Source organism: Nicrophorus vespilloides, unplaced genomic scaffold (genome assembly GCF_001412225.1).
Source record: "Nicrophorus vespilloides isolate i.1.1-1 unplaced genomic scaffold, Nicve_v1.0, whole genome shotgun sequence".
NCBI lineage: Eukaryota > Metazoa > Arthropoda > Insecta > Coleoptera > Silphidae > Nicrophorus > Nicrophorus vespilloides.
In genome coordinates this window covers 1-21,999 of record NW_017098378.1, presented here as the reverse complement: position 1 = coordinate 21,999, position 21,999 = coordinate 1, and the positions used below count along the sequence as shown (strand labels likewise).

The 21,999-nt window shown below is 30.7% G+C and overlaps 5 protein-coding genes across 8 annotated transcripts; 1 reads left to right on the top strand and 4 right to left on the bottom strand.

The window, feature by feature from the left end:
- Positions 1-1,687: 1,687 nt before the first annotated feature.
- Positions 1,688-2,450, bottom strand: LOC108562302 (adrenodoxin). The gene is made up of 2 exons (XM_017920599.1): positions 2,151-2,450; positions 1,688-2,096 (listed from the first exon to the last, which is right to left on the bottom strand). The coding sequence occupies exons 1-2, from the start codon at positions 2,261-2,263 to the stop codon at positions 1,757-1,759; spliced, it is 453 nt and encodes a 150-aa protein (XP_017776088.1). The 5' UTR covers positions 2,264-2,450; the 3' UTR covers positions 1,688-1,756.
- A 617-nt stretch (positions 2,451-3,067) lies between these two features.
- LOC108562301 (putative methyltransferase C9orf114 homolog) lies at positions 3,068-4,464 on the top strand. Its single transcript, XM_017920598.1, has 3 exons — positions 3,068-3,683; positions 3,743-3,994; positions 4,051-4,464. Exons 1-3 carry the CDS (start codon positions 3,157-3,159, stop codon positions 4,370-4,372), a joined length of 1,101 nt encoding a protein of 366 aa, XP_017776087.1. The 5' UTR covers positions 3,068-3,156; the 3' UTR covers positions 4,373-4,464.
- Positions 4,465-7,856: 3,392 nt separating this feature from the next.
- Positions 7,857-9,090, bottom strand: LOC108562299 (sialomucin core protein 24-like). The gene is made up of 3 exons (XM_017920592.1): positions 8,865-9,090; positions 8,705-8,773; positions 7,857-8,639 (listed from the first exon to the last, which is right to left on the bottom strand). The coding sequence occupies exons 1-3, from the start codon at positions 8,923-8,925 to the stop codon at positions 8,293-8,295; spliced, it is 477 nt and encodes a 158-aa protein (XP_017776081.1). The 5' UTR covers positions 8,926-9,090; the 3' UTR covers positions 7,857-8,292.
- A 1,009-nt stretch (positions 9,091-10,099) lies between these two features.
- LOC108562300 (zinc finger C4H2 domain-containing protein) lies at positions 10,100-12,613 on the bottom strand. 4 transcript variants are annotated; one of them, XM_017920594.1, is made up of 6 exons: positions 12,418-12,613; positions 12,164-12,335; positions 11,927-12,105; positions 11,609-11,881; positions 11,349-11,507; positions 10,100-10,268 (listed from the first exon to the last, which is right to left on the bottom strand). In XM_017920594.1, exons 1-5 carry the CDS (start codon positions 12,471-12,473, stop codon positions 11,375-11,377), a joined length of 813 nt encoding a protein of 270 aa, XP_017776083.1. In that variant the 5' UTR covers positions 12,474-12,613; the 3' UTR covers positions 10,100-10,268; positions 11,349-11,374. The 4 variants fall into 4 exon arrangements, with proteins under 4 accessions (XP_017776083.1, XP_017776084.1, XP_017776082.1 ...); XM_017920595.1 differs by lacking the exon at positions 10,100-10,268 and having other exon boundaries at positions 11,225-11,507; positions 11,609-11,872; XM_017920593.1 differs by lacking the exon at positions 10,100-10,268 and having other exon boundaries at positions 11,230-11,507.
- A 708-nt stretch (positions 12,614-13,321) lies between these two features.
- On the bottom strand, positions 13,322-14,976 carry LOC108562298 (activator of 90 kDa heat shock protein ATPase homolog 1). The gene is made up of 4 exons (XM_017920591.1): positions 14,817-14,976; positions 14,340-14,700; positions 13,762-14,289; positions 13,322-13,706 (listed from the first exon to the last, which is right to left on the bottom strand). The coding sequence occupies exons 2-4, from the start codon at positions 14,697-14,699 to the stop codon at positions 13,572-13,574; spliced, it is 1,023 nt and encodes a 340-aa protein (XP_017776080.1). The 5' UTR covers position 14,700; positions 14,817-14,976; the 3' UTR covers positions 13,322-13,571.
- Positions 14,977-21,999: the final 7,023 nt, after the last annotated feature.

The following is a 21,999-nucleotide window of genomic DNA, read 5'->3' as shown; positions in this document are numbered from 1 at the left end:
ATGTTTTATTTTTCTAAAGAGTCGACCGATTTCGATGAAATTTTTTGAACTGAGTTCGATTCGAAAATTCTAACAGTGTTAAAATATCTTAAATCACCTCTTTCTGAATTAATCGACTTTTTTTTCATAATAATAAATATATATTGGATTTCAAATGGTTTTATAATTCACGAAATATATAATTTTATATATTTTTTAAATTGTTTCTTATTTTGTTGCATTAAAATTTGAAAATTAAAGTTTAGAGCAAAATCAAATTGCCACGTCTACTACCATTTCAGTCTTGTCCCTCGTCCCAACACGCCTATGAATACCGTTTTGCTTCCGATTTCCTCGTTTGTTATAAATAATAAATTTAAAAACGAGTACATTTTTCTATTGATGGATCCCGCTGAGCAGCCCTAATCTAGCAAATGTTCATATCTATAGTCATTATCGAAGTGGTTTGTATGCACTTTCGAATGTATATATAGCAATAGTCATTATAAATTAATTAATAATAGTCGTTACACATAGATTAGTTGTGGAATCTTTCAAAAGTGGAAAAGTACTAAGTAGTTATGTAAATACAAAAGATATAAAAATACAAATATCAATAATAAATGGTATAATAAATTGTATGTAAAAATTACCAAAATTACTATTTACTTCTTATATCTATTGTCTACTTGTTTTATAACTGCATTTAAAACTTCATTACTTTTTCCTGAAATAAGTTGCTGTAATTTTCCTTGTGACAGAAATTGTTATTGCTTCATCTCTTTCTCTTTTCACGATTATTTTATGAAAGACCAAGAGGATTTGCCGTAAAAAGACGGTAGAGTAGAAAAATCCAGTTTTAAAATAAATAATCTAATGGTCATTATCTAATATTTTTATGGAACCTTGGACTATTTCATTTGTGATTATAGTGATAATATAATCGTTATGCGTCTTTGTCTCGTCCACCAAAGAAATACACTCGTTAAGGGAGTGCACAATCTTCATATATAGTAATTCAATAATCAAAGTTAATTTTCAACGTCTTGCTTTTGCAAAGAAATTGTGGACATCATTGATTTTTACGATTGACTTTCATGACCGCCCTAAAAATCAAAAGAATAAATAAGAAATCTACAAACATAAAAGAACCATCATAATTGATACTATATTCTCGACGATTCTAAGTAATTCCATGGATCATATAATTTTAATCGAACAAACTACTTCCGATGAGAAGTACCGTCATTGCCTTTATCCATAGGAGAGGGAGAGGAAAGTTATGATCCAACATTTTTTCGTATCCTAGCTTTTGACCGAATAACTTCACTGCGCCCAACGCTACAACACACACCAGTTTATATATTTTTATTTGTTAACTTTAGAATAATTTTCTCGAATTTGAGAAAACTCGCTTTTTTTTTAGAATTTTATGAACAAATTCTTTGAATGCATTCAAAAATCCAAGAAAATAGGAATTTTAGTATTCTACCCTAACAACCTACATTCTTGAACATTATCATCAGTAATTAACAACAAAAAAATGTTGCAATTAATTTAAATAATGTTTTATTTTAATTCTATTTTTACTGATAAAAATAAATAAATTTATTGAAAATATATAGCTTTATTTAAATATCCAGTTCATTGGATATCTATATTATATTAATATATATATATATTTTTTAAAATGAGTAAATAACTCCAATCAATAAACAATATAAAATTCTATAATTTACATGCTGAGTTGCAAATTCAATAAAGTAGCAATTTTATTTTAATTCTCTCTAGCATCGTTAATAGTTGATGGTAATTTTACTTCCAACCCATCTAGCTTTTCACTTAAAATTATTTGGCAACCCAAGCGTGATGTTTCAGAAACTTCGTATGCCAAATCCAGCATATCATTCTCCTCCTCGCATGGGCCTTCAGGTAATGATTTGTACACGTCAGGATCTAATATCAAATGACAAGTGGAACATGTGAGTGTACCCTCACATGCACCAAATCCATCAATATCAAGGTTGTTGTTCACTACAACATCTAATAAAGAGTCACCAATTTTTCCTTTTGTTTCTATTTTATCACCATTGGCTCGGATGAAGGTGACCTTAACTCTAAAAGCAAAACAATGTTGACAAATGATAACAGTATATGAAACCAATACTTACAGTTTTTGATTAAATAATGAACCTGTTGTATGTACATTTCTAAATTTTGAATTTCTCACTATTTTCGTACTAACGCTTAAACTATACTTTAATAAATTACTGACTAAAGCCATTGTTGTGCTTACGTTTAAAATCAACTTGAACGAATGAACTCAAACTCAAACTAAACTAAGAAGTCCCCCTGCTAAGAAGTGAAATCTCTATTGCAACTGATTGCAACAACCAGTAAAAATCCTTGACAGTCCATTGATGGGAAACCCGACATGGCTGACGTAAACCAACGTAAACAGAAGTAGTCCGTAGTTCAATTTAAAATTTAAAAAAAAAAACATTTTGCTTTATCTACAAGTAAAATTATTAAATAATGGTAATAATTAATAGAATTTAATATAATTTACGTTCCAGAGAATGATATATTTTTATAATATATTTTTTCTTGCATTGGTATCTTGTTTTTTTTATTGTTGTTGAAACTGGCAAAAGTAGCAAGGTCCGTTGCCATCAAAGCTTGAAACCAAACAAAGTTACATAACTTCAAAATGTTTTATTCACACCATTTTTTACCTATTATAAAAGATGTAACTATTGAACTCCCTTTTTATATTCTTAAAAGTTATATCTTATATAATTATTATTATAATTGTTATACTTGTTAATATTATTAAATTATCATTTAATTCGAACTTTGTTATCTGGCAAAGATGTTTTATATAAGAAATTTTGATCTTTAAAATAATGAAAAATATGTTGATTTATTTGCTATGTTTTTAATTAGAATCTCATCTGGATTTTTGTAAGACTTTATAGCTCCAGTCAGTCTGCGCCTCTTTAAGAACTGCCGCTGAACTAAGAGTCGATAACTGCGCCACCACGTTTTGAATCAAACAACATATTTTTCATATGCCTTCGTGCACACGGCATGCTGCTGTGATACTGGTTGCTAGTGTTTAAAACACGTGTTTTGTGATTTTGTGTTTGTGTATCATTGTGTATTATTTATTCTAACATGGGTCCTCTGAATAAAAAGCAGCCAAAAGATGTGCTCAAAGCACAGCAAAAGCTTAAGAAAAAAGCGTTTAAGGATAAGAAGCAAATGGCTTTATTGGCAAAGATAGAAAAAGATAAACTTATTGCTGAGGGAAAATTGGATAATTTTTTGAAAAAGGATCTATCAACCTTAAGTATTGCAGTACCTGGATCTATCCTAAAAAATGCACAGTCAGTGGAACTGAGAACTTACTTAGCTGGTCAGATTGCCAGGGCTATATGCATGTTCCAAGTGGATGAGATCATAATATTTGATGACGAAAGTGAAAATAAGACTCCTTCTTGGAAGCAACAGCAAGACGATGAGGAAGAGTATAATTCAAAGAATGCTTGTCTCCAGTTTGGACGCATATTGCAATATCTAGAGTGCCCACAATATCTAAGAAAAAGTTTTTTCCCAATGCACAAGGATCTCAGAAATGCAGGACTACTTAATCCATTGGATGCCCCACATCATTTGAGGACAGCAAATATTTTTGAATTCAGGTACAGATTTATTCATATTTTTATTTTCAATTATTTATTTTAGTTTTTTCTCTGTGTAGGGAAGGTGTTGTGATTGAATCACCTCAGAAAGAAAAGAGTTTTGTCAATGTCGGATTCCAAAATGATATTGAAATTGATAAAGTGCTTGAACCTGGGGTGCGATGCACAGTTCGGGTGAATGAAAACAAGAAGTCAGGGACCGTCGTTTCACCGCTGACGCCTAGACGTGAGACCGGTGTATATTGGGGATACTCTGTTCGAATAGCAACGTCCCTTTGGGATATATTCTCTGGATGTCCATTCAAAAATGGGTAAGATATTATTAGTTTTTCGCAAACGCGGAGCTAATTTCAAATTAATTTTCTAGATATGACTTAAGTATTGGAACATCGGATAAAGGAGAATCTGTGGATACCTTTGAAAAGGATTACAGTCATTGTTTGATTGTCTTCGGTGGTTTATTTGGTATTGAATCGGCTTTAGGAAGCGACGGTGCTAAAATGGAGAATGATCCAAAGAAACTATTCAATTATTACTTAAACACATTGCCGAACCAGGGCTCGAGAACAATTAGAACTGAAGAAGCCGTCTTAGTCACATTATCAGCGTTGAGGACCAAATTGAAGCCACAAAACCCCCCAATGGAGTTTGTTCTGCACGATCAAATTGCACTTAGCATAGATACATAATGTTATTTATATTCCTTTTTAGTTGAAAATGTTACTATATTTTGTCCTATAAGTATCGTTGATCTATAACGCCGTCTATCCAATAAATAATTGACGTCATATAAATTTCATATAGTGAAAACAATTTATTTGAGGTTCACGTTTATTTTCATTTATTCCTAATATTAAGTTAAGTTTTATCTTCTAGAAAAAGCAGTTTATGTTAATAAATTATCGATTTTTTAATATTAATTTTAATATTTTTTTCATTATTGACAATTACTTTAAATGCAAAAGAAAATGTAACTTATACAATAGTGATTCTCGACTAAACTAACAATTATAGTGTAGTTATGTAATAAGATTGTATCTTTTAATTTTCATTTCACGCATAACGCTCAGTTGTCGAGTAGATCTTGTTCTGAAAATTAGGTTCGATAGTAAGGCATTATAAGAAAATGGGATTAAAATATCAGTATAATGCTCGATATTATTTCGAACTCTGCAATTCGTTGACGTGCATTTGCTAACTTCATAGTTTTGTATATTTACAAACTGATCTGAGGAGAGCAAAAAGTATTGAATTCTTCTTCTCAACAAAAGAAAGTGGCGCCCGGAACCTTCCCACGTCATGAAGGTGCGAAGACTTTTGAAGGATGAATGCTCATTTGAATTGAGAGTCCGCGGAGGAAAAGTTTTTTAGTATTTAACTCGTAACTAGTTAAGAAGTAAACTAGCGCCTATTTTATCACAGGAAACAGGTGATGTTGATGGATTTGGTCTATAGTTTTCATGACTCGTATGGTTCAATATTGGAAGAGTGGATTGAAACCAAGTTGGTTTTTTTTAAATTGCCGCGTGGTAAGGTTTCCTAAGGAATTTAAATCAAAGGCAAATGAATATAAGATAAAGAAAACAAGACTGGATAAAGCGATATGGATTAAATGTGAGCAGTTTGAAAATGATATAGGAAAACCTTATGTTCATCCAATAAAGAAAGATAAAAAAATATTCAATAACGAAGACTTGATGATGAAGATGAAAAAAAAAATAGTTATAAAAGAAGAAAATGATGAAGATACCTATGAAAAGAATTAAAATATATTAACTACCAGCAGCTTAGACCACAATTTATCTCAATTCAAAGATGAACCTATATTGGAAGAAAGTGTTGAATAGAATCATCCGAAAGGAAAATTGAATCTGATGGGGGACGAAATTCAAAAAGTTAAAGTTGATATAGAAGGCAACAGAGAAAGTTGTCTTTGGTAAAGAAAAGTTTTGCATTGTTACTATTATTGATAGTAGGATATTTATAGTGGATGATACTGAATCTATAAATTATTTTGAGGGTTCAGATGAGTTTGAAAGCATGTGTGTTAGATCCAGGTGAAATTATGAAGAGCAAGAAAATTTATTCTAAAGAGAAAAATGAAGTCGAAGAAAGAGAAAACTTATAAGGTCAAGAAAGAAAAGGTGAAGAAAGAGAAAGGCAAAAAAATATAATTCAAAGGAAATATATAATTGGTAAAACTTTCAATTTTTCTTTAAAAAAAAATATCGAAATTATTTCTTATCAAAATTTACCGATAATATTGACCAATAAAACTGTTTACTGTGAATAGAAGCACTAGTTGAGATCATTGAATCCATATTATGATCCAGCAGTCAAATAGCAGCGATACAAGCTAAATATAAGTCATGTAATTAATTTGAAATCTTTCATGTTATTTTAATTAACGATCCCAATATTCTACATAAAATGTGGTTTACATGGTAATTTAATGAATAATGTCTGTCATTAAATTGTCACAGTTCATATAATTGCTTTTTTCATATGTTAAAACATTCACTTTATGAAATATGTTTTCTTGCTTTATTTCATAATAAAACTTTATTTTTTGAACTTTCATTCAAGTTTTGCTCAATGAATATGGATACTACAGAAAGAACTTGTATTAGTCTTACCATATCAAATTTAAATCTCAAGTACTGGAATTCTCGTGTTGAGTATTGCCTTGGATTTCTGCGTAAGAAATTAGTTGTAGTAGTATTACGCATGAGTAAGTTATCATATGGGAGGATATCTCTTATTGAGTGCACGAGACGATAACTCAATCATGCTGCATATGTAATTTCTCGAACTGTTCCCCATTCTAAGACCTACAAAGCTAGAAGCAGGTAAACTTCGAAAAAGTTTTCCAACCTGCTTCAATTAATAGACTCCAAAGGTTTCTCGAAAACCGGTGTTTTCGCTTATGATTTCTCTTATGCTATGGACTATTAATGTTATTTATCAATTACAACGGATTCCATTGGAATTATTGCAGACGCAGGATCGGCGCTAGAGTTAATGGGGCAAAAAATACATTTGGATTAGAACGTATGCTTTATAAGGAATAGGTCAAAGCACATATTTTTGGAGTTCCTGGCTCGTAATAGTGATAGTTCTTCAAGTGCTTAGTAGGAGAGTAAATAGAATATTACATGCAAGGCCATACAAAATAAAAACGCTTTTTTTTACAATCGCAGGTTGAAATTGCTGATATTAGTAAACGCTTTTGATAAGGAACAAAAAAAAATATAATTGGAATAATGTCCTATTATTATTAACCGCGAAACGTTGTTGCGCAATCCACGTTGCATAAACGCATACTCTGAACAATTATTGCATAATGTAATAGCATTTATGTTTTGCTATCTCAATCGAATGCGAAATAGCATTGTTTCTTTTTTTTTTCCTGGAAAACACAGTTAAATTTAAAATTGGTTCACTTTGAATAAACTGTACCCAAATTGTGAAATATTAAAAAATCCAAATATTTCAATCAAAATGTCTCGGAAGAATCGCAGATGCACCATGTTACATCGCAAATATGAGACTGCACCAGGACTTTGGAAGAGATTGCCAGATGTCATCTGGAAGCACTTAAAGCCCTTGGATATTCAATTTAAAAAAAATATATACAACCAACATATTCCTAAAAATTTACAAATAAATATAATAATAAAAAAATGGTTTAATGAAATGAGATTAATTGAAAGAAATAAAATATTTTTGCTTTTTATTAAAACCGACTTATTATTTGTGTCGACTTCTCCTCGTCCAATTACAAGTAATGTAGAGAAAACAAAAGAAAATGACATTTCATTTAAATATGCAGGATTTAATAATATTTAATATCTATTTACTATTAATCCTTGAATTAACAATATATTATTATTATAGACTAGTGCACCCCATTTTTTTTGCTATAAAAGAATATGCCAACATTATCTCACATTTAATAATTATATAAAAAACAAACAAATATCTTTTACTATATCTATCCCTATCTATTGTAAGAGCACTTCATCACACGGACAGAATTAAAAGATTATATTCTCTTCATTGATGTATATAATGTATAAAATATATGTTATTTATTTTAATTACTCAAAAAATTCATGTAGGTGGTATTTTAATTTTTACTCCAAATACTATACATATATATATAACTTAAAAAATATATATATGTATATAAATGTGTGTCATTCTTAATAGTTAAAATTAATAAGATTTATTTCAAGAAGCGTACGTGTTTTTAGTCGCTATCGCGAGTGCAAGGTCGCATAATTCCGCAAATAACGAGGAAGAAAATTAGAAGACGAAATAAACAGTTATGATGTACGCTACTATTTTATCTTTCTGGTAGTGTAACAAAAAACCGCAGCCATCGTCTCCATAAGCAAATATTCGAGTAACATAAGGACAATATCACATAACGATTAAAACAAAAATTATATCACATCAACCATGTCACGAAATATAAATGAAGAGATTACTGTTAGTTTGAGTTTTTTTTTTTCTCCTTACTTTTTCGAGATCGATGAAAAAGAAGCTAATTATTGAAAAGGAGCTCAAGAGATTCCCCCCCTCATAGAATTGGAGATATTGCTTCTTACAACGTGTGGTAGTTGCGTTCGGTGCGAGCCTTGTAGAACTTGAATGCAACAAACCCGATGGCCGTCAGACCGCTGGCCAAAATAATACCCCCGATGAAGCTTGGACCATCGAATGTCCTACCTTTGGCGTGAGGATTCGATGTGGGTGCTGGAGGCGCAGGATTTGCTGTTATCGGGCTCGATGACGGGATTTGCTCGGTAACTGTTGTGGAAATCACCGTCGTTGAAGGATGTGTAGTTGGTGTGCTAATATTAGTAGTAGTAGTGGTGATGCTGGTGGTGGTTGTTGGAGTAGTAGTTGTAACATTTTTGCTGGGTTCTGTAACTACGTTTGGTCCTGAATCTAGTAATAACATGTTAAAAAACTTGAAATAGAATATTCATTATATGATTAATAAAGAAATTTACCTGTTTCATTATGATTTGGTTGCAATGTTGTCAACGTGCCAATAGAATCTTCATGATCGTTGACATTAACTGTAAAACAGATATAATACAAATATATAAATAAGTTAGTAACAAAATATTTATAAAGCCAATTGGAATAAAAAAGTAACTAAATCCTTACCGAAATTCTCGCAATTCGCCACTGTTAGCAGCAAGAAGCATAAGCATATTTGAAGCTTCATCGTCGATATGGTAATAGAACTTCGACCTAATCTGTAATATGCAGCAATTTGCAATACGTTCCAGAATATCGAATTGTTAAATGCCTATGTGTTACTAATAATGACAGATCTGACGGCTGTCAGTATACCCTGTTATAACTGTATCTTTGCGCAGGCTTCTAACTGAATGACAGGGGACCAATAGTCGCTAGGCGAACAGCCATGGAAGTACTACCAATGCAACGAATCGATAACCCAAATGCAACCAACGTTTAAAAAAATATATATCTACACACACGACCAAACAGAACTCACCAGAACAGAACTTGATATACAAGACTGAACAGCATAAAATCAGGACATACGAAATCTGATACGAAAGGACGTTGGTTCAATTCCGAAAAATCAACAAAATTTGTGGTGGCTGTTAAACCCGAAAGGGGTAGAAATAGGGCCGGAGAGATTTATATCAATAAATAAATTGATACGAATCTCTTTTCTTCTGTTTTATCACTGTTCGGTTTTTACGCTATTCTGTTTTAGTACTAATCTATTTTGTCGCTTATTACGGTCACCTTCAAAAAATAACAGCACATACGTTATGACGCAAATTGAACGTCTATTTATCCTACCTAATATATACGTATTACTATTGATTATTATTTGCTAGGTCTGTCGAATAAGTAGAAGAAATTGCAGAAAATTAAAAGATACATATATTTGCAGCCATAGTGTATACTACCAGTTATGCATTCTTTATATGCTTCTATCGACTACACGAGTTAGCTCATTGTTTATGTAATATTATCTGAGGGCAATACATTACAGTAGATAAAACAATATCCGATTTGGAAAATAGATTTAAACTACACTTTTAATTTTCTATATAATATGTATACAAAATCCCGACAACCATAATCGAGACTATATCGAAAATGTCTACAATAACATTTTTAAATTTTTCCGTAACTTTTAAATTGTTATTAATAATAAATAATAACAATTATTAATCTAATTCTATTTGAGATTATTTCATAATGTTAAGGTTTATTATGAATAATTCAACAAAATCAAATAAATTAATTTATTGTTATTAATAATAAACGAGTAGTACAAGGTGACTACGCTCCGAAATAATTTAAAAAAAATATTGTAAAACTTTTCGATATAGTCGGGATTATGGTTGTCGAGATTCTGATACAGTCGAGATTATGGTTGTCGAGATTTTGATATAGACGGTCTTTCGGTTGTCGGACTTGCGATATAGAATAATCCAATTAACAAAAACTTCTTGCACTCCACCTTCGGCTATATGGATATTAATTTCTCCAACAATACTCATTTATTCAGCCTACTTAAGTCATCTGCAATCAGTGTATCGCGAAATTAGTTTAAAGATGATTAATTCAATTATATTTTTTTAAAGAAGTCCATAACGCAACAAGTTTACAAACAAAAATTACAATATCATAATTTAAGGAAGCCAAGAAAATGTACCTAAGTGAGAAGTGTGATAAGAAAAAGATTAAAAAAAAACACTTCTACTATCCAAATTAACTAGTTTGTTGCCAATAAGTATATTACTATCATTAACAATGTTTGTTTCATCAATCTCTACTTCTACTCTCATTCAGTATGTCTGATCTAAAAGTTCTACTTTTACAATATTCTCCGTCGGTATTGGGAAATCGTAATTAAAGAAAAAATATCTATTATAATATGCAGGAGAATGAAGATAAATACCATTTCTTTTTCTTGTTGGAATATTCAATTCAAAGTTCAAACAAACTCTTCCATGTCCCTGACAACCCTGATTTTTTCACACATGACATACAAATTACATATTAATGTTCATGAAAAAGGTATGGTCTTGGTATTTATTGTCAGAAACATATAAAACTGAAGGTACCTTAAAAAATACTTTATTTTATGTCTTCAAAGTAATTATAATTAAATAAATATAATATAATTTAATATAATTGAATAATTTTCACTCATAAAATTAAAACAGTATTTTTTATGGTTACAGATGTGATGGAGGCAGCAAGATTAAAATAATTTATATCTTATATATCTTGCTTAAATTGAGCACTCTAAAACAAGTTTTAGGGCTACTTTACTTGAAAGCCTCTTGTGCCAATATTCACAGAATGTTTGTGATAAAAAATGAATTTAAACATATACTTTATAGAATCTTATTAGAAAGAATTATTTTAATTACTTACATAGATAATTTGTCTAAAGTTGTAATTTAATTTGCTAGTAGTAATTATAAGTAAAGTCTGCAAAATTCTAGTTATAAATTAATTATTGTTTAAATTAAATAAATATGCAAAACACTGATTAGAATAAACTGATGAAATGAGATCAGTAAGTTATATTTATAAAATCACATTTTTTTTTGTCCTTAATCTAAAACATTGAGAAAGATACTTATACTATACCATTAATTTCAAAGAGAATGAAACAATCAATGTTCCTTCTTCTTGGGCTTTTTTGGGTTCCTTGAACGAGACTTGGCCTTGCATAGAGGACAGATCGGCGCATTCCTGTGTATTTGCTGGTGACAGCTCAAACACGACTTCATTGGAGGTGGTTGTTGCCTGAAATTCAATAGAAACGCAAGTAATATTTAGAATGGAACTGCATCACTCTGCTCAGTCTGATATGTTGAGCAATTATCTTTAAGTGTATCCCATAGCACCTCATATTGACAATGTCCGACCTGAAGGTAGGTGTTGGAGGTCCCGGATGAGGAGAAGACGATAGAGTTGTAGCCCTTCCAGTATCCGGCTTGCTCGTAACTAGTCGGAGTGGATTCGGAGGCGGCAAAAAAGTGGGCGGCATGGGCGCCGCCAGAGAACCCATGGAAGTCTCTGTGGAAGTCAACGGCCTCGTCCACTCCGAAGTGGACTTGCTGAAACTGGCCGGTTGCGGCTTAGTTGAATTGAAGAGTTGCGACAAACGCCTGCAAAAACTGAGGGAGATTATTATACAGTCTACACCCTCAATTCAATATTACTCTGGTGAAATATTCATCCCATCCTCCTCATGCAGTTCAGGTAGCCGCTCTAATCCCAGGCATTCCCTCCTCAACCTGTCAACTTCACCTTTCAATGGAAGATACTCATCATGCAAACGAGTGGCATTTGACAAAGATCTGCTTCTGCTCTCCTCAGCATGCTTTATCACACCCTCCATCTACAGAAATTAAATAATATAAATAATAATTGAATAAAAAGACAAATTTCTATCATACAGCATTGATGTCTGCATGGATTTGCCTCAGTTCCTCAACATGAGACATTTTTTCTTGTAAGAGCATTTCCATTTCTGATTTGTACTCTGATAAGCATTTCTCCTCCTGGTCTTGTCCTTCAATCTCCAAAATTAACTTTGCTTTAAGTTTCTCCAGCTGAATGGTCTTCCCCCTGATGCAAGTGCAAGGCATTATTGATTTTTCATGGCAGTCACAACTCTTGATAAATAATGAAAGGCAACCAAAATGCATACCTGATTTCTTTAATCGCCTCCAGTTTAGCATATACGTTGCGCTCATGATCAGTCATCTTTTGCTTTTATATAAACTTGTAATTCTCAAAGGAAATACTTATTCAAGAATGCTCTTGACTAACAAACGAAGCTATTACACAAATAAACCGCAACTGAAAATAAACAAGATATTGTACAAAAGCGCTCCTTTACGGAAAAGCTCCGTACTATCTATAGAATATATACTATAGGCAACTACATAGCCAATGAATAAAGAAAGCTTCGGTTCTCCAAGTAATATTTTACGGGATTACTTGTTGGAGGTAAATTAGTCCTCTTCCTCTCCAGTATAAACTCCCAACAGTACAGATCAAGTAAAATTATTTTTTTGTTTATATTTAGGATTACCACTGTTTTTCACGATTGTCCATATTAAGAAGATTCGGAACAGTCGAATATCTTGGTTTACAAAAATTAGTAAAAAAAAATGCTAGAATGGTTGTTATTATTAAAAGTATATTAAAGCTTCAAGATCGGATTATGGAAATTTATATTATTTTTTGTGATGGAACTTTTATCGTCATTCCAAGACAGCATACGTTTATATTTTAAGGTAGAAAAATAAAAATCATTATTTTTTGCATTATTTTTATTAAATTACAGATTACATAAGAACAATGTCTTTTAAATTAATCCAAACTAATTTTGCAAAAATTTGTAATGTATTAACTGTAGCAACTTTTCAAACTACCAAGCAATCCTTCAACATTTTCCACAAATAAACAATAATTCATCGCTAATGATTTATAATGTAAAGGTGAATATTACATTATGTTTACTTTCGTGAATTCAAACACTGAAACAAGTATATTTTCGTATATTCTGGAGATTTGGGTTCACAAAAGTCAGTGCGAAACATTTCAAATTATCATAATTATTTTATTGTATTTAGATACTTTCAACACGATAATAATGAAATGGAAATCCTCAATGATAAAGCGGTTAGAACAAATAATTTAATACAACACAGAAATATATTAATGTTCTTGCAAAATAATTAGGGCACTAGATTTACATTAAAATCGTCTCGGAGATGAAATATTTGCTAACAATATTTTTTATAATTAAATCGATGATCCACCAAATGAAAAATTATATTCACAACTATTCCCATTCTACTCTATAAAAGCTCCGAAACCGAAAGTGCGCTTCATGGATTGCCAATAATACATTTCCCAATTATTTCTCGTCGTTTCAGCCTCCGCTGTGGGAACCCCACTTTGAACAACTTTCACTTGTGTATGGTCGTCCTGCAATACAAATACATGGTAATTATATAAAATATGACGTGAACACGATCATTACTTTTTCGTCAATGCTGATGGTGACAATAGAATGATGTCCGACTGGCCATGGTTTGTACCTCCACTGTTGAACGATCTTCTTACCCGGAACTAATTCATCAAAGATACCAGTAATGTTACCGCCAAACATTTCGAACTTTCCTCCCTTAAACACTTCCAGTTTCACAGCGCCTCTTGTGAAGGCAGTCACCATTTCTACCCTAGTCATTGCATCATAAAACTCCATTGCTTTGCATTGGAATTTGAGATTGATTTTTAAAGTGGTTGTATCAATTTTTAATCCAACAGATTTTTTTTCCTCAACCACAGGCTGCATGTCAATTTTTTTGTTGAAGCCACTGGTGAGAATCTTAACAGAATCTGGTTTAATTCCATCCTTTTTGGGTAGAATCATACCTTTAGAGAACTCCTGTGTTAAACTAGCCAGATAGTTGGCCACTCTATCCCTGACAACATCTTTGCCATGTTTGTGCATGATGTCTTTCAAGATCTGACCATCTTGATCCATTTCTTTCACTGAGATTTGTATCTTAAAACTCTGAGTTTAGTCTATTAGTACTATATTTCAGTAAAACTTACATCTAGATCAGTGACATCATTTTCCTCTGAGAGGTTTGGTATGGTTATTTTACCATCGTACTTGACACCAGACCCATTATTTAATACACCAGACCACTTCAAAATCAAATTCCACTCATAGAAGAAAATAAGCTTTCCTTTGCGATTACTGGCAGAAGCTTCTCCTTCCAACTTGTCCACCTCATCAATGGTAATAGTAGCAACATCTGATGGAACTGCAACATCTTTGAACAATTCCTTGATCTTCTCTTGTGACCATGGGGTGGCATTCCTCTCTGTCCAGTGCCAATTATTGACGTTAGTGGCGTCAGGCCTTTCCTCCACAATCCACCGTGGATCACCCTCACCCCATTTAGCCATCCTGTAAATGAGATAACAACTCAAAAAATTTGTAAACATGTGCGTTACCAGAGTCGTGATGATCGATCCAATGGTAGATGGTAGCTCATTGCTAACTATCACATTCGACTTACTTACTTGCGTAATTAAATATGGAAAATAATCCTACTTTCTGTAATTACTATTAGGTTTGTAAAAACCTCCCTTAGGATTGGGTCCAACTTCAATAGAAGCGAAAATTCTAGAAAACACTCGCAAAATCACACACACCGAAATGACATTTGACAGCTTCAACCAATGTCAATCCAAAACAATTGGAAAATGACAGAGGGCACTGTATGCTTTTTAATGTGTTATAAAATATATGTTAGAAGATGTTTTCAATTAACTATGGATAAATAAATACATTATTTTAACTATAAGTATATATGTTTTAAATTTAAGTATTTTTTGCAGTTATACAACCAATTATACATGTATATTCAGTCTCAAATCCGGTGACTTATGAAATTATTTAAGTGATTTTATTTTTGTTTTAAAAATATTAATTTTCTACATATAAAGGAATATAAATTATGAGGTGAACTTTTATAATAAAATGACAATGTATTACAAAAAATAACATGTTGGCTATGAATGTGCGAATTGTCTATGGCTTATTGGTGCCCAGTGACTGTCAAACTGTGTGCCCCGACCCATTAGTGTGCCATGAGATATTTTAGGCCGCGAAAAATTAAAAAAATATATTTATTCGGCTCCTTAAGTTGCTGAAGCAAAAAATGAACTCAAACACTTGTGGGCCTTACAAATCTAAGAAAAGTACGGACATCAGCAACAAAGCTTAACTAATTTCTATTTTAAAAATTATCAAACATGGTATAATTATAAGCCAGTTTTTCTATTGTTAATTGAAGGAGATGAACAGGAGATGTCTTTAACCTTGTAAACCAAAACGTCACTTTGAGAGGGATGCAGTGGCAAACTTGTATTAGCGTTTGCACTGATGGCGCAATCTAAACTCGACTCGTGTATTGCAAAAAAATCTCAAATGAAAATTGTACATTGCATGACCGCAATTAGAATTTATAAAACGTTTTAAATTTGATTATACAAGGTGCAAACCAAAATATTATCACAATTACTGGAAAAATAAAGTCTTTCACAGACAAGTTAGAACTGTGCACCAAGAATGTTACTCAATGCAGGCGGATATGGATTTCCTAACAAATTTGAAATGTTGTCAGAACAGAATACACTAGAAAACCTCTCTGTATCATTTCAATCCTTTTACAAAATACGACAATAAGCACTTAACATTAATGGAGGTAGAAGATTTTGATTTAATTTGTTTGATAAAATAATGTTTTTTAAGAATTTATTTATTTTTTTTACATATATTTCATTTTGTTGAATTTTGTATTTGGTGTGCCGCAAAACAAATTGTCATTGCCTAGTGTGTCATGAGATAAAAAAGTTTGACATTCCTTTCATTACTTCTATGGTATGCGGCACTATCTTGTATGAAAAAAAAGGTTCTCTATATTCATATTTTCTATCTAAAAAATACTGAACATCAAAGTGCAAAAGGACCGTACTTTTTCAAAAACGTGATTTTGTTTTTCAAAAAAATGGTCGCAGTCTAATCAAATATTCGTTGTCATTTAAATAAAAAAGCAAATCTGGAACACCCACCGGTTGCAAAAAAACTAATTATGTCATTTTTAAATTTAAAAAAATAGTTCAAACAAATACATTTTTTTACGAAAGTAAGCAAAAAAACTACTGTTATCAAACCGGTATCAAATTTAAGACCGCATAAAACTAAACAAAACAAACTTAATAGATTGTATACGATTAGATAATGTAAACAAAATTAATTATTAATTGTTGTTGTTAAAAAAGGAATATTTAAAAACTTTGCGGGACAAATTGTTAAAAATTGCCAAAAATTGGGAATTATGGTCACATATGGTATACATGAAACAAATATGAAGGTATATGACGAGTTTGCTATCAAAAAAATAAGTAACAATAAAACACAACAACATAATTTTCTTTACCTTAAATCCATTATTTCATAATTTTTACCGAATATGATTTATTTATTTATACATTTAAAATTAAAAATGTAATTATTTATTATTTTTACTGTGTAATAAAATGGAAATTCACATTAAACTTTAAATACGTCTTGAACATCAATGGCTACTTTGACAGAAGAAACAAAAGACATTGCCCAAAGGATTGAATATGAACATTTTATTGTTTATAAACAACGACAAAAGATATAAGGATAATTAATTATTATAATAAAAATAAGTTCACAATATTTTATAATTTAATATTTTTGTAATATCGTTTTCTATTGATTCTAAAAGGAATGATTAAAAACTTCTATGCATGACACAAACCTCGTCATATTGTTTAAATACATAGTTTCGCTGCTAGCTGATGCGAAAATATAAAAAGGTTCCAAATTTGTAAGACCACCAGTTTATAACATTTTTAAAGAAATATCAGGTGCAACAGAACATATTATGAAATATTATAAAGATGAGCAGTTTTGAATTATCTAATTTGATAATTTTATTGTAAGTAGTTAGTGGTTCATCAATAAGGAAATTACCTACATAAGGAGTCAAAAAATAATTTAAATTTTAAAATAAAAAAATCAAAATTTCATTTGTCGACAACTTGAATACTAATTCTACACGAACAGCCGTAGTGGCAATATATACGAATAGGAGAATAATACAAGATTTACTAATCGTTTACCACAACCTCGCGATTCTATTAATAGCACGGCTACCACACCATTCATGACTTGAGTTTTTCTTAATCATGAACATATTCCGATTATTCCATTTTCATCTATGAAGTAGCTTAGTGATGGTTTTATATAAAGGTTTGTTATTATTACTATTAATTAATGGCTAATTATAGATTTAAATTTTCAATTTGAGTGTTAAATTAAATCTACTTTCAGCTACAATAATATTGCATCTCACTTATTTGTAGATATTTTAAGATTGTTAAAAAATTGAACGCAAACGCGTTTATTGTACGACGAAACATGTGTTCTCGCATATGTTTGATAATATCTTAACAATTAATGGTTATAAGCAATAATAAATCATCGTCTCGGAGACATGATATCAAATATTATAATGGTTTATTTCGATCAATTATAGTTTTCAATGTTAATTTGGTTGGTCGGTCATTTGGTTGATCGCCATGTATTTTTGATAAATCACTTGATTGATAATCTCTATGTATCATTTAATGAATAGCCAGAATTTAATCGTTTATTTGGTTGATAACCTTATATTTTCAGAATGTTCACTTGGTTGTTAATATTGTAACTTTGGATCGTTCATTTGCTTGACAGCCTTTCCCATCCACCAGTTTCCTAACATAATCTAAGCCGTGCACAATTTCGCCAGTGTTGATTGCCCTGTATATTCATATTCTTCACTTGATTGAAAACATTGTATTTTGGGATTCTTCAAATGGTTGATTGCCTTGTCTTTTCGGATTGTTCCATTGTAACTTCGTTATTTGGTAGCGATAAACCAATATTTTTGGATCGTTCATTTGGTTGATAATATTTTGATGCATATTCAACATGAAACATATTTAGAGAACTATATGACCGCTTCCAACTTATTTTGAAATTAATAATAATATTTCTGTGAACATTTATTATAATTTGTAACTTTCTGTTAATCATTTTATGTTTTGAAATAGTAACAACAATCTCCCTAACAAAGCTAAATATTAATTTTCATTATTGGAATATACCACAGGCAAAGTTAATTTACATAGTTTATTGTCTTTAATATCAGGATTTTTTGGATGATATTTTTTTTTATTATCAACATAACTTATACCAGCAGTATTCAGTTCATATTCTTTAGTCTAGGTCGGGCTTAGAATTTATGTATACCAACTTGCATGTATACTTAATTCTGACTGGGTCAAAATGGTGTTTTACTGGCTTTCAATTATTTCAAAATATTTGGAGAAGTAAATGCTGAAAAAAAAATTGCATATTTCAGGTAAATTCATAAAGGATAATAGTAATGTGATAATGTTATCTTTCAGAAAATGTTCACCAAGATACTAGAATTGTATAATCATAATCGAAAGCAATTCTTAAAAAAAAATAGAACTTTTATGGGATATCTTAAGAAGGTAGCAAATAAGTGGACGTGTGACTTGTTGAATTGTTCAGGCTTATGCAATCTATATTTGGTTTACCCTGTGAAAACAATGGAGTACTTGTTATATTATTGAGAACATAAATACGAATACACCGACCATACACGACGGCGTGCAGATTTGATATTTCATCGCTTCGAATATGAATGTGTAAATGCTGTGCGAGGAGGTATTTGTGCAAGTTTGGTTCCGTTTTCAGCGTGGGTTTATTTATAGAGGTGAAATGGAATCAAATCGAGTCGCTTTAATAATAAGGGCAGGTAATAATAATGATGGGGGAATAATAGTTTAGCGATTACATTGTACGAGGAAACGGGCTTTCCTCGAATGTTATCATCCTTTTGTCGCGTCCTGACACGAGGAGGAAACTAAAACTGAATCGGAATCGATGAGAGACCGTGCGAGAGAGGGAGATCGCGCTTTTAGCTCGCCGACGACTATTACTATACCACCAATACTACTCATACTATTTACACTGTTAGATGAATTGTAGTGGAGTACGTCATGCTCGGATATTATTTCGCATAGAAAAATGCCTGAGACCTAAACAAATCTGAAAAGCAACCGCCGCTTCTGCTGAGACTTTTGTTATAATTTCCACGCGGAATTATATCAGTATTCATGTGCTACTACTACTACTACATATCAGCTTATTAACGTCTATACATTTCGCGAGACATAATGAAAGGCAGTCGCATTCTCTTATTTTACATGCTTGCCGCGTGCCAGCTTTATCGCGCGGATTGCTTTCGAAATGCAATATTTAAAATTTCGACGAATAACGTCGACAAAATTACGGGTTTAGTTTTGCTGCTATTTATTATTTGCGACATTGTTAAACACTACAATTTTGTGATTAAATCTTATAACAAAACACTAATCTGATTATAGTATATTCTTAAAGGTGAGTCCATTTATTAACAGCTTTTTACGAAAAATAATGGTAACCGTATATTTATGGTAAACTGTTGTAGTTGTTCAAGAAATTAATCTAGAAGTAGGAATTCCAATCAGGAAGAGATCATTAGTTTTGCTATTTTGTGCTTTTCGTATCAATAACAACTGGAGACAAATGTCCTACTACCTAGAAAAACATATTATATGGATGTAATGTACTGTCACTTTTATGGTTTATAATTTTTAGATTTACTTTCCGTTTCGGTGGACGCGTGTGGTTGTGTCATTTTGATCAGAGCAATTAACCAGTCCGTCGCACATTTAGACGCAAACACCAAATGCGCTGCAAACTTGTCGCTTCACGTACACACTGCACATTATATCAGTCTTGATTATTAAATTATAATCTAAATATTAAACATTTAATGCAGCTAAAAAAATCCATTTCATTTAGTTTTTTTGTAATTTTTGACCCCTTATTTTACTATTTAATTATAATAGAACAAACAAAAATTACTATGAGATTAGTTAGATTCTTTATATATATTATCCTTTTGACCAGATGTATTTATTTTGATTTGATTTAAAAATTACAATGTATGTTTTGATGTAATATTTTTTTGACCAAGAAATTATTATTATTAAGAATTTCAGGACAATATAATATGGAAACCGTGTTATAAGAAATTTAGAATTAGTACAAATCAGATTAATTCATACTATATTATAAAAATCTTATTTTAATTGTTTACGCAAATCTAGTCCCATTTTTACTTACGACTTACGAACTCCCGGACTTACGAACAAAATTCTAAAAGCTCTAACATGTTACAAGGAGATATATAGTGTTAAAAAAATGAAGTGTCCAAACAAAAATTGATAATTTTTTTAATAAAATATAATATTTTTGGAAGATGTACTATCTGTTTTATTTGTCGTTTTTTATTAAATAATAGTGATGTCTACATTGAAAAGTATTTGTAAGTAATTTTGTTTATTTTAATCTATTTTTTCAAATTTATGCAATCAGTAATACGGAATTTCACATATATAAAAGTAAAAACCAAGATAAGTATATTTTGATATTTTTAAAATTCCCCCGACTTACGAATAACCATTTGGAACGGAACTATTTAGTAAGTCAGGGGATACCTGTATTTCATCTAAATCTTTATGATATATTTCTACAAATCGCTACTTAAACGAGAAGATATTTATTAAATATCCGAGTGTAAGATTTCATTTTCAGTTTTGAACATGAAGTTTTAAGGCAATCTAAAATAAAAAATAATTATTTATAATTCTGATAACTTCTTTGAACAGTCGTTGTGTTAATGATGTACAGTTAGAATAAGTAAGTAGTATTATATAGAAACTGCATTATGAGAATACTAGGTTATAGGAGTGTTTACTGTATATAACAAATATAATGTATAGTATCAGATTAAACAAATTATGTATATATTTATCAAATTTAATAATTTCAATATTCCAGCACAATTATTTTATAAATAATTTTATGAAGATATAGCCAAAGTTTTTCTTAAATATATTGAAAAAGTCTATTTTAGACATTAGTTTCAGAAAAAATACTAAATATATATATATACATTTGTACTACCTTATTGTATTTGAGCAATTACATGTAAAATAATTTAGATTACTTGAAATATTTAACACAAGGCCGACACAACTGTTTAAAATATACTATTTAAATAATTAAATTGTTTACTACTTTAGTAAAATGCAATAAAGCTCTAAAACTAATTCTGAAGAACCGTATAACATACATATTTAATAAAATTGTAAATTATAATAAATTTAGAAGAAATATGCTCGTAAAAACAAAAGTAAATATATAAAATGTATATTATAGTTATTATATAAGATTTGATTAATATATATTATATGTAAAAGTTTGCATGTTATTTATTGTATTCAATGGAAATAATTATAACAGTTATTTTTATAGCAGAAAAAAAATCTCTGAATAACCTTTTTGTCAGTTTTAATAAAAGGGCTGGGCGGTATTACTACATCGCAGCATATATTATCAAGACCTAATGTTAGATTTTCATACATTTATAAAACATCCAGGATTCGTATTCCCTCGTTTTTTATATTGTTTATTATTCTCGAGATTGTAAGGTAATTGATTTCATATCTTGATTAAATTTGTGTAATAACAGAAGTATTGTTTTTC

Excerpts from the sequence above, each read along its gene's own strand:
- LOC108562302 (XM_017920599.1), bottom strand. The coding sequence starts at position 2,263 with ATGGCTTTAGTCAGTAATTTATTAAAGTATAGTTTAAGCGTTAGTACG. Across the intron at positions 2,097-2,150 it reads TCATTATTTAATCAAAAACT|AGTTAAGGTCACCTTCATCC; the intron begins GTAAGTATTGGT and ends TTTTGCTTTTAG.
- LOC108562301 (XM_017920598.1), top strand. The coding sequence starts at position 3,157 with ATGGGTCCTCTGAATAAAAAGCAGCCAAAAGATGTGCTCAAAGCACAG. Across the intron at positions 3,684-3,742 it reads GCAAATATTTTTGAATTCAG|GGAAGGTGTTGTGATTGAAT; the intron begins GTACAGATTTAT and ends TTCTCTGTGTAG. Across the intron at positions 3,995-4,050 it reads GGATGTCCATTCAAAAATGG|ATATGACTTAAGTATTGGAA; the intron begins GTAAGATATTAT and ends TTAATTTTCTAG.
- LOC108562299 (XM_017920592.1), bottom strand. The coding sequence starts at position 8,925 with ATGAAGCTTCAAATATGCTTATGCTTCTTGCTGCTAACAGTGGCGAAT. Across the intron at positions 8,774-8,864 it reads GGCGAATTGCGAGAATTTCG|TTAATGTCAACGATCATGAA; the intron begins GTAAGGATTTAG and ends TCTGTTTTACAG. Across the intron at positions 8,640-8,704 it reads ACCAAATCATAATGAAACAG|ATTCAGGACCAAACGTAGTT; the intron begins GTAAATTTCTTT and ends TGTTATTACTAG.
- LOC108562300 (XM_017920594.1), bottom strand. The coding sequence starts at position 12,473 with ATGACTGATCATGAGCGCAACGTATATGCTAAACTGGAGGCGATTAAA. Across the intron at positions 12,336-12,417 it reads GAGGCGATTAAAGAAATCAG|GGGGAAGACCATTCAGCTGG; the intron begins GTATGCATTTTG and ends CACTTGCATCAG. Across the intron at positions 11,508-11,608 it reads TCGGACATTGTCAATATGAG|GCAACAACCACCTCCAATGA; the intron begins GTGCTATGGGAT and ends ATTGAATTTCAG.
- LOC108562298 (XM_017920591.1), bottom strand. The coding sequence starts at position 14,699 with ATGGCTAAATGGGGTGAGGGTGATCCACGGTGGATTGTGGAGGAAAGG. Across the intron at positions 14,290-14,339 it reads ATGATGTCACTGATCTAGAT|ATACAAATCTCAGTGAAAGA; the intron begins GTAAGTTTTACT and ends CAGAGTTTTAAG. Across the intron at positions 13,707-13,761 it reads CCATCAGCATTGACGAAAAA|GACGACCATACACAAGTGAA; the intron begins GTAATGATCGTG and ends TTTGTATTGCAG.